The 15,182-nt window shown below is 38.9% G+C and overlaps 1 protein-coding gene across 2 annotated transcripts in view; it reads left to right on the forward strand.

Annotated features, from left to right (window-relative positions):
- Positions 1-2,474: 2,474 nt before the first annotated feature.
- ndrg4 (NDRG family member 4) overlaps positions 2,475-15,182 on the forward strand; it is a gene marked incomplete at its 5' end in the record, with an annotated part of 17,060 nt that continues 4,352 nt past the window's right edge. Inside the window, 13 exon segments of one of the 2 annotated variants that reach the window (XM_035664839.1) lie at positions 2,475-2,580; positions 5,766-5,886; positions 6,131-6,193; positions 6,964-7,024; positions 7,139-7,225; positions 7,331-7,387; positions 7,606-7,709; positions 8,148-8,204; positions 8,543-8,594; positions 10,028-10,075; positions 12,590-12,625; positions 12,797-12,848; positions 13,054-13,092. In XM_035664839.1, the coding sequence (XP_035520732.1) occupies positions 2,475-2,580; positions 5,766-5,886; positions 6,131-6,193; positions 6,964-7,024; positions 7,139-7,225; positions 7,331-7,387; positions 7,606-7,709; positions 8,148-8,204; positions 8,543-8,594; positions 10,028-10,075; positions 12,590-12,625; positions 12,797-12,848; positions 13,054-13,092 (883 nt within the window). 2 annotated transcript variants of the gene reach the window in all.

Raw genomic sequence — 15,182 nt, forward strand, 5'->3', positions numbered from 1 at the left:
CTGGCGTCAATTACATCAGAATACATTTTAGAGTCTTCGCAATTATGGCTGGTTCTTTCCTCTAAATGTTACATTTTGCAAAAGAAATTACATTAAAAAAATTAAACAGTATTCTGATCCAAGTTTGCTGGCAGTCAACAAAGTGCAGCTGTAACAGTGACGATACAGAATATTTCTCGTGTGTGTGTTCTGTATTCAGAAGAAGAAACTGCAGCGTCAGTGTCAAATGATGGGTCATCCTTTGTCTCTGGCCCACTGACACACTTAAGCTTGCCAACAGCAGTATGCCGATGCGCATAACTCTGCAGATAAACACATGACTGTGTGTGTGTGTGCAGCGGAAGTGTTAATCCTTCTGCAGTACCATCCATTTTGGCAACCTTGAAAAAGATAAGGTGTGTGTGTGAGGAAAGGAGAGGACAGAGTGAAGGGGAGGATTCAGTTAGCTCACTTTTTATGTGTTTTGCTCTGTGTGTTCCTGGCTGCACTGTGACTTGTGATGAGATTTTTGCTCATTTTTCATTTCTCAGATCATTCTTAAATCAAACAAATTGCTGTGGAGAGAGAAAAGCTGCGTCTTATTTTGAAACCTGAACTTCCACATCCACTGAAACATACTGTAAATTCCTCCCTGTGTGTGTGCACATCTGAAGGTCATCATCAGCTTGTGTGTTTGTGAAATTTCTCCTCATATTTGCCAGAACACTGCAAACAGACTGTGAACAAAGCCCCTGATGCTGTAACTGCCTCAAATTAGAATGCTGATTGCAGAAAACACTGATGTCACAGAATAACAGACAGATAATCTGGCTGGATTAACTCATAATTGATGGCTGCATGACTATCTGCTGCTGGGGGTAGGGGGGATATTGCAGAATTTTAGCCGTTGGTTGCAACCGTAAGTGCATTTGTTTCTGAATTATTGGGAGCTATTCCAATCACTCCTGAGTGATTGGCCCATGGTTGCATGGGCGGATCTAGAGGGGTGGCACCATACCCCAGTTTGGTGTCAAATTCAGTCAAATTAAAACATTAATTTAGATCAGTTTTAAAAATGAATCTAATGATCTGTTATGGCCATGTGCCATGTAATGCCACCTTTAAATATTTTTATTTGATGACTATTAATAACTAATGTGCCACAATAATGTAATGTTTTTGAGTTAGACTTCATTTGGGGGCTTTTCCAAGCCAATATTGACATATGTGATTAAATCAGTGCATGTCACCCCATGAATATTTCTCTAGATCGACCCCTGGCAGGTTGTAGATTTACAGTCAGGTCTCTCTCTGTCTGAATAGATTAAGGTATGACATGCTGAGGGAAAGACAGCAGTGATGGTGTGTCAGTGTTTATTAGATCTCTGTTGTAGAGTCAACATCATCAGTAAAGGCTTCAGTGCAGTTTACAGCCTAAATAATCCCAAAACGCTACTCTGCTGAGAGTGGGTGTGTGTGTGTGCCCACATTGCGCAGCTCATGGTAACACATATCCCCTACCTCCATTTTGAGTTTGGCTGGCTCTGACCAGCGGATGCTGCAAAATGTGGGTCATGACGAGAGTGTTTGGAGCAAGTGTGAGCTATTAGAGTATGTACATATATATATATATATATATATATATATGAATTCTGCTCCATTAAAGGAGTTTGTATGTTTTGTTATCCACTATATGCTCCTCAGTAGTGTCAGCCAGTGATATTATATTATTTTGTATTACATTATTACATAATTTCAAACCTCACTTCTTTATAATTTTTCAATTCTTAATCCTTTTAGATTCTTCATTCTTTAAAACCACAAACTACTCAATTATTTTTTTATATTGCTTTTTTTATATACATGTCTATTGTTCTCCTTACTTATTGTGTTGTTACTGTTGTACGTGTGTATGCTGCTGCTACACTGCAATTTCCCCAGGCTTGGGATCAATAAAGTCTATCTATCTATCTTCTATCTATCTATCTAATCTATCTATCTAATCTATTACTTATCTATCTATGCATCTATCTATCTATCTATCTATCTATCTATCTCATCTATTATCTGCAGAGTATGACATGTTAGTCAACGCATGTCCAATAATCAGGGATTCACTGTGGTCGTAGCTCAAACTAATTGAAGACGCCTGCCCTAGGCAGGTCTGCCGCTCTGTCATAATGCTGGGAAAGCTGATGATTAATGAGGAACAATCCTGCATAGATCGGCTGTTAATGGTAAAGGAGCATTTGACTGAAGTTTAATAAAAAGCAGGTTAAAAACTCAGTCTCTTGCAGTGTTAATGCTGAAGACATGTTGATGTGTTGTGTCTTGTGAAACACTTGAGATTATGGATCAGTGAGGTGTTTTTTTCTTTAAATCTCCCACTCACATCAGTTTACCCAGGGAAGGTTCAGGTGCAAATGTTCTTACAAAAACAAATGACTGTGTGTGAAACCACCAGGTGAGTGAGAGTGTGTTTGTGTGTTTCACAGGAACATGATATTGAGACCCCTTATGGGATGCTGCATGTGGTGATCCGCGGGGCACCCAAAGGAAACAAGCCTGCCATCCTCACCTACCACGACGTGGGACTGAACCGTGAGTATCCACGTAAAATGTGTGTGTGTGGCTTGACAGATGTTCCCGGCTTGTCAGTAAGGTGTTTCCACACTTATCGGAGGTGATAATTGGCCTCTGTGCCACATCCTTCCTTCTAGCCCTCGCTCACACACAGTCGTTATTGTCACCCGCAGGAGGTCCATGTCAGCAGTGTCACAGCTAAAATCATAATTAAAGGATGCAGGGGATAAATGAAGTTATTTGTTAAAGTTGACATAGTTTCAGCACAGTGTGGAAGATATGTGGGTTTCATCAGGAAATGATTAACCCTCTAAAAGTGGACCTCACACGGGTGTCCGTTTTTTGCGTTATCCGTTCAGGGTGACCTTTTTTTATTGACTTATATAACCTTTTAGCTTAGGTTGTACAGATTTTAGGGAGGAATAATTTCATTTCAAGATTAAAAAATATCAATATTTCTATTGCAATTCAAAACATTTTCAAAACATTTTCTTGTACCTGAAGGCTTCAGCTTTATAAGATTTTCTGTCATGGATTTAGTAAGATGTCTCATAAGAACAATCGAGTGTTGACTGTCTGCCATGATGCTCATGTTATACCACGTCACAGTGTGCCCTATAAGCCAGCATTTAATACAGACTGAGTGGTCAATAATTTAATAAAGGAAGGGATTATGATATTGTGTGCAGGAGAGGACGTAGGGAGAAGAAACAGAGGAAATGAAAAAAGAATAAAAACACTGAGGGGGGGCTTGTTGTTTTAAGTGTGATGAGCTGTGACAAAAATAGAAAAAGAGGGAGAGACAGGGAGGCAAATGAAAGGGTGAGTGCGAGAGGCATCGATGAAATGTAGGTCAGAAAAACATCCCCGTCCTGCGGAGAGAGGGGTGAGGCGGGGCCAGCAGCGCTGCGGCACTGCCTTGATGGGTGGAGGTGGGATAGGGGTGGTGGGGGTTTTGGAGGATAGCGTGTCGTGGACCGGAGCTGATCCACGGCCCTGCTGAATGCAGATATGTGGCTTTTGTTGTCCTTTCCACTGCCTTTTATTGGTCCTCTTCCTTTTTCTTAAGCTGATTATCCATCTCGTTTGGAAAACACAAAGCAAAGCCAGCCACTTAAGCAGAAAACACAATGCAAAAATAATAATAATACAGTAATTAAGAACAAACAAAAGAGAAAAGCACATGACAACAATAGATAATGTAGAGTATAATAGAGCAGAATATAACTTGTATTTTGCTGCTGCAGCAGAAGCGCAGGGCTATTAGTATTCAGAGCCTGTTACTAAATCACTCGACTGTGGCGCACAATCATACAGGACGGAAGGAAAGCGAGGGATGAAAGGAGTGGCACTGGAAATAACAGTAAGGAAAATTGTTAGAGAGTTTATTGTTCTATTTACAGTGACTCCCAATCAGCAGATGGTACAGCAGTCCATCAGTCCATGATTAAAAAACACAGAAGTAGAGAGAACAAGAGAACAGGAGGGAGTGGGAAAGAGATTAGAAGTGAGAGAGAGAGAAATACAAAGGCAGAGATCAAGGAGCAGCAAATGTTGCAGGAGAGAAAAGCAGAGGGATGATAGAAAGGGAAAAAGAAAGTGCAAAGGGAGAAAGTGGGTCACGGAGTCAGGAGGAGTGCAGACTGTGAGCGCTGACTGGTGAGTCAGCGAGAAAGTGGGAGAAACTTCTTACCTCTGTCCTCACGTAGCATAGGTATTTTTTGTTTTAAAAGCTCGCAAACTGGCAAAGATTAAGCGTCACCTTCCCGCCTCCTGTACTTTTTTATTTCTAACCCAGTTGTCATGCTAATTGGTCCATTAAATTAACAGCGCTCAGCCAGAGCCCGAGGAGGAAACAATGTTGCTGCGTGGTTTCACCAAGTCTGACACACATGGGCTGAAAGTAGGCCAACTGCAGAGCCAGTGGGAGCAGGGCAAATGGAGAGCTGACATCTATTATACATCTAGCTTTTTCAGAATGCAATGTTTAGAGTTTTCTATAGTGGAACACGTACTGGAAATCCTCAGCGAGTCACTCTCCAAATTCTCAAGAGAAGAGAATTTTCTGTCGTTACATTTTAATCTATTATTTGGAAAGGAATTAAGTGAGAAAAAAATACACACAAAATTAATTTTAAAGATACAACAAACATTGTTATACAAGCTGCGCTAGGCTCTTCTGTAAAGAGTCCAACGTTGCTCATAGAAGAATGATTCAACTGACTCAGAGAGCTAAACTCACATTCAAATAAGTACTAAGAAACTAGAGTTTAATGTGTAAATGTGTTAGTAACTTTGACAGAATAATTACTTGATGAACAAATCATTAAAGAAACAGTGACTCTAACTAGCTAGCTAGTTTCAGTCTTGACAGAGCTAGGGCAGCTTCCAGACTTTGTGCTAAGCTATGCAAAAAGACCAGGACTTTCTCTTTTACTTTAATTTTTAATTTAACCAGTAAGTTTCTTGAGATATATTACCTGGACAAAATGGCAGCATAGAATAGTAGCCACATTTTTGTTACAAGTTCTTATTTAGTTTAATAACATTGGAATATTTTATTAGTTGTTTTAAATATCACCTAAGCATCATTGTTTCCATTACCTTAGAATGGTCCTCTTCTACAGAGTCCAGCATGATGAACAAACCAAACATTGGCTATAGATAGGGCCTTTCACTCTTTTGCGAGCTCTGCGGCCACCATATCTTCTCTTTTGTGCTTGGTTGAGTAAATGAGTAAATGTTTAATGGAAAAAGTACATTTAAATCTTTCTATACTGACCTGTTCATATGACCGTGGATAAGAAATCAAACAAGGATACACAGTTTTCTTTCAGCTAAGTCCTTTGTCATTACCAATAAAGCACTGAAGAGAATCTGTACTTATTCATGTTTGCCATATCAAAAAATGACCACATTATAGAGAAATTCATAGTGTCAGTTCTCTGTTAAAAATAGGAGTCTCTGCCTTCTCCTTCTGGCACAGGATCAGTTGTACAGATGGCCACCTTCAAGGTCTTCTCCGAGTGTGATGCATATTTAATGTGATCACATTCCTCTGCTCTCATCCCTCCATCCTCTCCTCCTCTTCCTTGCCCTGCCCTTTGTTTTCTTCCCACCCCCCATTTCTTCCGACCTATCCCTCTATCCTCTCACCCCATGCTACCTCTGCTTATTTCCTCTCCTCTCTCGCTCTCCTACAGACAAGCTGTGCTTCAACACTTTCTTCAATAATGAGGATATGCAGGAGATCACCAAGCACTTTGTGGTTTGCCACATCGATGCCCCGGGGCAGCAGATTGGAGCATCACAGCTGCCACAGGGGTATATACTAATGAATAGAAGCTTGTTTATTATTTAATATGTGTTAATTTTCTGGTGGTCAGGGGATTAGGCCAGTGATGATGATTAGGTGAATAAATTAGGATTATCTCAGTTTACTCAAGTATTTATAAATTATTTGAATGGATCATAAAATATAAGTAAAAACAGATGCTCAGAATGTACTGATCACACATACAGCATGTGAAGTAATGATGACCACAAGTCATGTGCTTGCTCTCCACAGGTACCAGTACCCTACTATGGACCAGTTGGCTGGGATGCTGCCCACTGTGGTGCAGCACTTTGGGTTGGTGCTCTTTGCAATGAAATTACTCCACATTTATTCACACAGCCAACACGGCCAATATTTTAATTCGAGCCATCTGTAGGGACGCCATGTTCTCTTTTTACTCTACAAGCTGGCAAAGACAAACAAGATTTTTTTGTTGCTGCAAAAAGAAAAAAACTCATTGGCATTTGTTCAGAACATAGAAGAAATGTAAGCTCTGATTTGCAAACTAGAACAAAATCAGTCAACACTTCTCATCAATGGCAGACTCACAAAAGTGCCATCTTGGATGCCTCTATGGTAAAAAATATGAGTGCTTTCTAGGGCCCCCTTCCAGCGGAGAGAATGTGATTGGGTGACCTCTAGGGTGCCCTTCTAGTGGGAAAAACACAATAAAGTGCCCTCTAAGGTGGTCTTCCAGTGGACAAAACTCAATAAAGTGCCCTCTAGGGCCCCCTTCCAGCGGAGAGAATGTCTGAGAACTGAGATGTTTCTGTAGATTGCAGAAAGAAAATATCGAGTGAAGACATTTGTTTCCTGCCAACAGGATGTAATTTTAGCCTGGACATTCAGTACCAGCCACAGCTGAGATGTAGCCTACAACACTTTGTTCTGCACAAGCATGAATTTCAGCCTGTGCTGCCAACAATACCATTCTGTAACATCGAATATAGGAACACCAGACTGTCACAACACTCCTTGTATCTATGTAGCATCCACACTATTGACAGTAGTGTATGATTATTTATCTTTAAAACATTGCCTCTAACGGACCAATGATCTTTTAGATTTAAGAGCATCGTTGGGATTGGAGTTGGAGCTGGAGCTTACATTCTGGCCAAGTTTGCTGTAAGTCACATCCTGATTCTCCTAATCTACTGTAGATTGAGCCTAGAGCTATCAGCTATCAATCAGAAATTCTGAGCAGTGTCTTACATATGTTTCTATGACCTCTGCTCTCAGCTGATCTTCCCCGACCTGGTTGAGGGTTTGGTTCTGCTCAACATCGACCCCAATGGCAAAGGCTGGATTGACTGGGCTGCCACCAAGGTACCTGTCTGTTACTGTATGCTAGTGTTTTGGGTGGGCTCACATTCCAAATCCAGGCCTACATTCTGTTTTCTCGCAGTAACAATGTCCCTGTCTTTCCCCCAGCTGTCAGGTCTGACCAGCGCTCTGCCAGATACTGTGCTGCCACATCTTTTCAGCCAGGTAAGCTCATGGTACAGGTATGAAGTTGGACATTAATTGTTTTTCAATTGCTATTCAGGTTTTCTTCATTTTTTGGTACTTCTTAAAAACAGGGAAACAGGGCAAGTAAAAATGACATTCCCTAATTCTCAAATAAAATTCACAGATCAAGATCATCCTACATGTAATAATTCCTCCTCGTGCAAAGGTTCTGACCCAGTTTGTGTGTTTGCCTGCAGGAGGAGCTGATGAACAACACAGAGCTGGTGCAGAGCTACCGGCAACAGATCAACAACACCGTCAATCAGTTCAACCTGCAGCTTTTCTGGAACATGTACAACAGGTGAAATACAATTTCCTTCTCACATGTTTACTTAAGTCACTTTTGGGGACATTACATAGACTTACATTCATCCTGGTCCAGTATACAACCAATACAAGATGTAGAAACTTGAGGTCACCAGTGCACATACACTGAGAATGGACTTTGGCTTTTTAAGAATTTTAATGTGGAAATTATAATTTGTTTATGCAGATAAACATATCAGACACACATTACTGTTCCAAGCAGACTATTTATACATAAATTCTTGTCTGGAGGCGATTTTTAACCATTGACCCGGCTTTTGTCCCCAATTGGACAAGCCGTCCCGAGTTCTTTAGTCTGAAATGTGTACCCAAATGTAGCCTAAGTCAGACTCACCCATACACACAGACACATACACACACATAAAAACACCAGCATTTTATTTTAACATTCATGATGTCTCGTCTCTTTCAGTCGGAGGGACCTGGAGATGAATCGCAGTGGGACGGTGATCAATGCTAAGACCCTGAAGTAAGTCTGCAGACAGTTTCATAATACGCTGATAGTCATTATCTAGATGATTCATGTCAAAATCAGTAGGTCGACAATGGACGTTTTTCACAGCAGCCATTTCGACATGAAACAGTAGGGTTAACACAGGTGTTATCAATGATAATGACAAAAATACCAAATATTTGCTAGGTCCGGCTTCTCAAATGCTAAATTTGTTTACTGTAAATACTGTATAATATTTGGGGGTGCTGGCATAACAAAACAAACAATTTGAACACGTCCAAACAGGAAAAAAAAGTCTCTGTTTTGTTGGATTACTATAAAACAATTAATATTAATTCCAAATGTCCCTGTAGGTGTTCTGTGATGCTGGTCGTGGGAGACAACGCCCCTGCTGAGGAGGGAGTGGTGAGTCCATCGTCTTTCTTCCCTGCACCGACTTTATCTACCTATCCTCAAGACCCTCTCTCTTTATCTCACCATGCAGCGCCTATGTCTCATCAGCTGTCTTCCTTCTTTAGCTCGCTCCTTGAACTTTCCCACTGAGATTACTTCCTCCTTCAAAGTAATCCTGCCTCAAAAAAATATTAGTCTATCTAAAGCTCTGAACGCTCCTGTTCTCGCCCTGTTCAGTGTTTTGTACTTGCCGTGTTAATCCAGTCCATGGCCATTTGTCCTCATTCAGTAAAACAGAAACAGGTCAGCCAGCAGAGACATGGTTCACTCTCTCTGCACCCCCAGGGATTCTGTGTATGTGTGTCTGTCCATATGTGTCTTTGTGTGCAATGCATGTCTTTGATACTCTAGGTGTGTGTGTGTTCTCCAGGGGCCAGATGGCCTTGCTCTGTCTCTGGGGTTTCCTAGTTTGAAGTGGCCCAGATATGTATGCTTCTGCACCAGTTAATCTTCCGCATGTTCAAATTTAAATCAAATCACTCCTCTGTTGGATGGAGGAGTGGGGCGGGGGAACCAGAGGGAGGGTGGGGAGGGGTGTTGTTATAAAACATGTTAAAAAGAGATGGAGAGATGGAAAATGAGAGAGGAATGGAAGGGAGGCAGTGTTAGGAGAAACAGGGGCTGTTTTATTGGATGTGACAGATGGAGGTCATGTTAATATTTTATATTCGCTGATACGGTCAGTTGAAACTGCTGTGCATGCCGCCACTTATATGACACATAGTTTTGTTTAGAGTGAGCAGAGTAACAGAAAAATGCAATGTGTTGGGTGATGCATACATTTCAGACTTGTATTTGCATATCCTGTTTTGCAACTGTTTTGTTGTAAATTTGCATATGTGCATGTGATTTGTAATTAATATGTATCTGCAGATGAAGCTTATTTATAGAGCTCTTCATTACAGGGACTTTAAAGAAACATTTTGTGAGAAGAAACAGAAATACATGCACTCCTGTTGTGTCTTCAAATTTAACATGTTTGGGCAGTAAAATCTGTGTGAAGGATTAGAGATTAAACAGCAGACATCAAAGTCATGTTCCATGTTTGTATGACACTGGCTGTGTGTATAAGTGTTTGTGTGTGTCCACAAGTGTGAGTGGTCATGAATCTGTGCACATCTGTCTACTATGTGTGTGTGTGTGTGTGTGTGTGCGCACATACTGCGGCTTTGCTCTCAGCCTGCTGGAGTGACTCATCTCTGCAGCGCACTGCAGTATCTGGGTCACACACATACACATGGGCTAATGTAGTCTCCATATATAAACTATACATCCACAGTTCCTCTCCACGCCCTGAGCATCTTTGACGCTCCATGTCTGTGTTTTTTATTGCTGCAGCTTTTTTTATGACTCAGTCAGTTCAACCTGCTCTTTTTGTTCTCAAGGTCGAGTGCAACTCCAAACTAGACCCAACCAACACCACCTTCCTGAAGGTAACTCTGTCCTTATCTGAGACAGCTGCCCCATCATTAGACAAAAAGTTGGATTTCAATGTTGATACATTTTTGCATGGGCTAAATAATCATAATAATCCCAATTCACACAAAAATATGATGCAAAATGAATTTTGGACACATTTTACACATGTAAACTGTGTTGTTTGGAAAGAAACAGCTTACTTTACTTTCTCATATACCAAACATAGTAAATAATTATGTGCTAATTAGTCTTCATTGAAAGTAAAAAAAATAATAATAAAAATAACTATTTATAGTGCATTCAAAAAACACAGTTGCAAAGTGCTTCACACTAAAAAACTCATGAGTTTAAAAAAAGTTTTAAAAAAGCTCCATGACTTTTTAAAAACTTAATTTAACATCTTCACATAACAAACACATATTATAAGTGGTTGTTACCTAACCATACCTAACAATGAATTCAAGAAGCATACTAAGATAAAAAAAGATAATAGAAAAACAAACAAATAAATAAAATAAACTAACAAAAATATCTCAAATATAGGTTTAATTATTCTTAAGTAGCCTTAAAATAACCTAATGGGGTTCAATCAATATATAACTCAAGAGTGTCTTAAGGCACTTCTTTCCAGTTTTCTTAAGGATTTAAAGAAGATTTTCTAGTCATCTATAAATGCCAAATGTTATTACATAAAAATTCAACATACAATACAACAAACTGCTGTACAGTATATTTAAAAACAGGTATTACATTCTTTGTAACTAACCACCTATGCATTCTGTCCCCAAAAAAATCAACAATACTACAGGTGTACCTAATTTTCAATATCTTTTTGACAAAATCTACAGACATTTCTATGTAAATTAAATAATAGGCACCAGAATTTAAGATATAAACAAGATAAAATAATTACATACTAAATACTTAGAACAAATACAGTCAGTTAAGAGAAAGCCAGCTTTGATGTTACTTTGTAACTTTTCGTAGTCCGTGTTAATACGTAACTCAAATTGTAACACAGTACTTTTAAGCTACAAACTAATATATATGAAATGTTAGCACTCTTACATACATACCGGTACTCTCAAACACTTGCATTCATATGTGAAAGATTGCTTTCATAAATTCAGATAATTACTGTCCTCAGCAGTGCATTAGATGGACTTCCTGTGATGGCCAGTAGCTTTATGTTTACTTATTGAGACTATATTGAATGACTCTGGGAAAGTAATGACAAGAATGATTCACTCCCCTGTCAACAAATAATTCTTTGTGTTTGTAACTTACTGATCGGCCGGAAGCAGCAGGTGCACTTTTATTTCTGCAACAACCCAGCATGATCATTTAGAGGCAAAATAGCACAGCAATGTCTTTTCACCATGTGAACAGCACGACAATACAATGTAATAAATATGACAATATAAAATTTTTTGTTTAGTTGTTCAATTTTTCTGTTTATTTGCAACCAATACAACCACTTACCTTAAGGCTGCAGACAGCTCATTTCCTTTGAGACCAAGCAAGCCATGTCAGGCTTTGTGTCTATTTCCATCAGACCAGATTTTTATTTATTTGTGGACATTATTATGTGTTGAGTACCACTGATGGTTTTACACAAAAAATAGTTATTTCATTATTAAGTCATACATTGGGAAAAAGAAAAATAATCCTTAATTCTGTAATGCATAAGTAACATTATATGAGAGATTGATATAACAAGCCTAATCTCAAAAATGGGGCATTTTACCTTGACTTGAAACCAGACAGTAGAGAAAGAAGGTTGACATAAAAGAAAAGTGTACACACACAATCAAACTGGGGACATTGTAATTGAGCATTCCTAAGTAAGTAAATAAGTCCCACCCCTTTTTGCTCTGCGCTCCAATGACAGTTAAGCAACCCTTGGTCACCCACTTTCTCTTTTTCCTGTACTTATATATATGCTACATGCTAGGCTCCTCTGCATTGAAAAGACAACCACATTTTGAAGATTTATGGCATCTTAGAGTTAGCTAGCTAATCTACAGCAAATGTTAGCTAGTTACATCTGAAAACTTATGTAATCAAAACACTATTGAACTAGCTAGATAATTTCATCAATTGTTAGTTGGCTAGTTAGTTATTGTTTTGCTAACATTAGCTAACTTAAGATATGACTGTATGTCGCTTTTATCTTTTAACTATTTTAAAATATCTTCTCAACATTGATGAGGCTAGCACATAGCCTATCTAAGTGCAGGAAAGGAGGAAGCTGATTGAGGCTGGCTAGCCCAGCAAAGAACAAAAAGGGGTGGGACTTAAGAATGGTCAATTACATAGTCCACATCTATGATACCCAAACTTGTAATCTTCAAATATGATTATTTTACAGCCCACTTTTAACTATTAAATGACAGAAAAGAATAAAAAAAAAACTATTTACCATTGTTCACAGAACAGAGGCAAGCAAAGAATGAGGGTTTACATTTGCTCTAGTTCCTCTACTTGCAAGCTTTAGCAGTTAATTCTTCTTTCTCCTCTCATGTTAGATGGCTGACTCTGGCGGACTTCCTCAGCTCACACAGGTAGTAACACACAAACAAACAACTAATCAACAGGCTGCCACGCCTTTAAATGAAATAAGAAAAATATACATAAATAGACATATAATAGATATTAGACTTATTATATAAGTCTATAAGAACAGACATATTTAACTTTATGATGAATGAAAACTCTGACGTGTTGTTTTGCAGCCTGGCAAGCTGACCGAAGCCTTCAAGTATTTCCTGCAGGGAATGGGCTACAGTAAGTATCCATAGAATAAAGTGACAAAAAGTAGTTAGTGAGTGTAATTTTAGATGTATGTTTGTGTCTTTGCCTCAGCTGCAATTTCTTATAAAAAGTTATTTCAGCATTATTATAGGAGTGTGTTGTGATGTCATGTATTTTATGCAGAGGGTCATGAGTTGTGTTAATCTTGCCCTCTGTCTTCCTTGCCCCGTTCTCTCAGTCGCTTATGTGAAGGATCGGAGGTTGAGTGGAGGGCCAGGTACTTCCTCCTCCCCAGTTCACCTCTGACCTCTTATTGCTGCCCTGTTGAATGACATGACATGACATTTTTTTCATTTAATTTGGTTATGAATACAATATTTTGGGCTGTTATGAAATATTTACTTTTGCTGTCATTTTCTTTTATCCCAAGGATATTTAACCTCATCTTTGTTCGTTAGAAAATAATTTTTCCTCCCACGGGAAAAATATACTGCCCTCACTTCTCCTGCCCCCATCCCTTTGTCATTGCATCTCCAGTACTGCTCTTTGCATGGCCTTCAGCTAGCTTTGAGCGAAGCCTTTTGGACTAAGTTTGTGACTAACATCCGTGTCTTATATGCTAGTAATAGTTTAGTAATAGTTTAGACTTTAGAGGAGAAGTAAATGTAGTTCCTGCAATCAAATGAGAATTTGAGAGGAATGAGAGCTAAATAAAACTGCATAAACTGCTGACTGAACTCAAGTTAAAATCTAAAATTGTCCTTAGGGTTATACAGATAAACCTACAGAGCCCAAATCACATAAGCACAGTATACAACATGAAACATTAGAAGGTGTACCTTTGAGACTCAAAATGAGTCTCCAGGGCTCCGGGCTTGGAGCTTTTGGACATTTTAACAAGAGCCAAACAAGATTCAACACACAGTTAGTCGGACTGATACAGGATCTTTAAAGGTGGAGCCAGTACTCTTGCAATAATTGTAAGTGGTCATTATTAGCTAGCCTTACTACTATTAATATATAGTAGTATATAGTAAACCTATTTTAAAAAATCTGTTTTCTTTTACAAACATTTAAGGTATTCATGAGCTGTAAGCATTAGCTCATTATCCTCTTACAGCTCATTATCTTGGTTTTCTGGTCTGCAAATTCCACTCCTCATCAACCTAAATAAAAAAAAAGATTTACAAAAAATCTATTAATTCAGCTATAAGGCAGGGATAACACTTAATTGTAGATTCATCATCGCTTTAAAATTGCTTTTTAACTTTTTAGCAATTACATCAATAATAAACAATTTCATTAATTTTCATGATTTGGGTACAACTCAATCTTAAAACATATACAAACATATTCAGAAACAGGATTAATACACCCAATTTGCAGGGGCGGAGCTAGAGGGGTGGCCAGGGTAGCACTAACCTGATTGGACACCCTGGGTGCCACCCCAGTTGATTGACAGGTCACTGCACGTCACGTCGAAAACAGCAAGATTTTTAAACGCAAACAGAGAAGGCAAATAAAAACAGAATAAACAAAGAAGAGGAAGGGAGATATTATCCAATATTTTTGCTAAGAAAAACCAAATCAGGCACAGATAAGCACAGACAAGGACCCCATCCCAGAAATGATCATGCAGCCCGGGGCAGCTCCCCAACACTGAAAATACTAGCAGTGCAAGTACATTCATCTAATTACTCATAATTACAATGATCGTCATTATATTGATCCTTGAGCTGACTAAGTCTTGCGATATCTAGTAGTCCGATGATGTTTCAGCAGATAAACTCTTTGGTATTTGCCAATGTTACAGGGACACCGACTTTTGCCCACAGGTTTTTTTTGGAAATATTCCATATCATGATATATGGAATGGATATAATAAAGATGAGAAATGCGCACAGGTTTAATGCTGCGCAGATAAACTTTAGGATCCATTTCTTCACAAGACCAAACTTTCCGTCTCAATCATAAAGCTCTTTTTCCTTGAGTTAATAACTCAACAGTCACGAAATGGACATGTTTTAAGTAAGAGGGTTAAATGATATATACAGTGTTTACCTTTATTAAGGCCTAAGTATATGGCCCCCACATCATAAACCTTGGACCACCTACTGAGGCCACCCCTTGTAATTAAAAAGTATGATCCGGGCCAGCTTGCAAATTATGAAGGGGCCCATCTGACCTTGAACGCAGCAGTGGAAAAAAAAAAATCTTCAAATTTATAGGAAGAATTTTGAGCATTAATATCCAATACAAAGCTGAGGCCACCCAATGAATTCTTTTTGTCATTGTAGATATAACAGTTGCGTCCGTGAATGGTAGCACATATAAGCCAGCCAGTGAGGCCTTTCACACCAGATTTCT

This window comes from Morone saxatilis, unplaced genomic scaffold (genome assembly GCF_004916995.1).
Source record: "Morone saxatilis isolate NCDOM2014 unplaced genomic scaffold, NCSU_SB_2.0 Contig2, whole genome shotgun sequence".
Taxonomy (NCBI): domain Eukaryota; kingdom Metazoa; phylum Chordata; class Actinopteri; family Moronidae; genus Morone; species Morone saxatilis.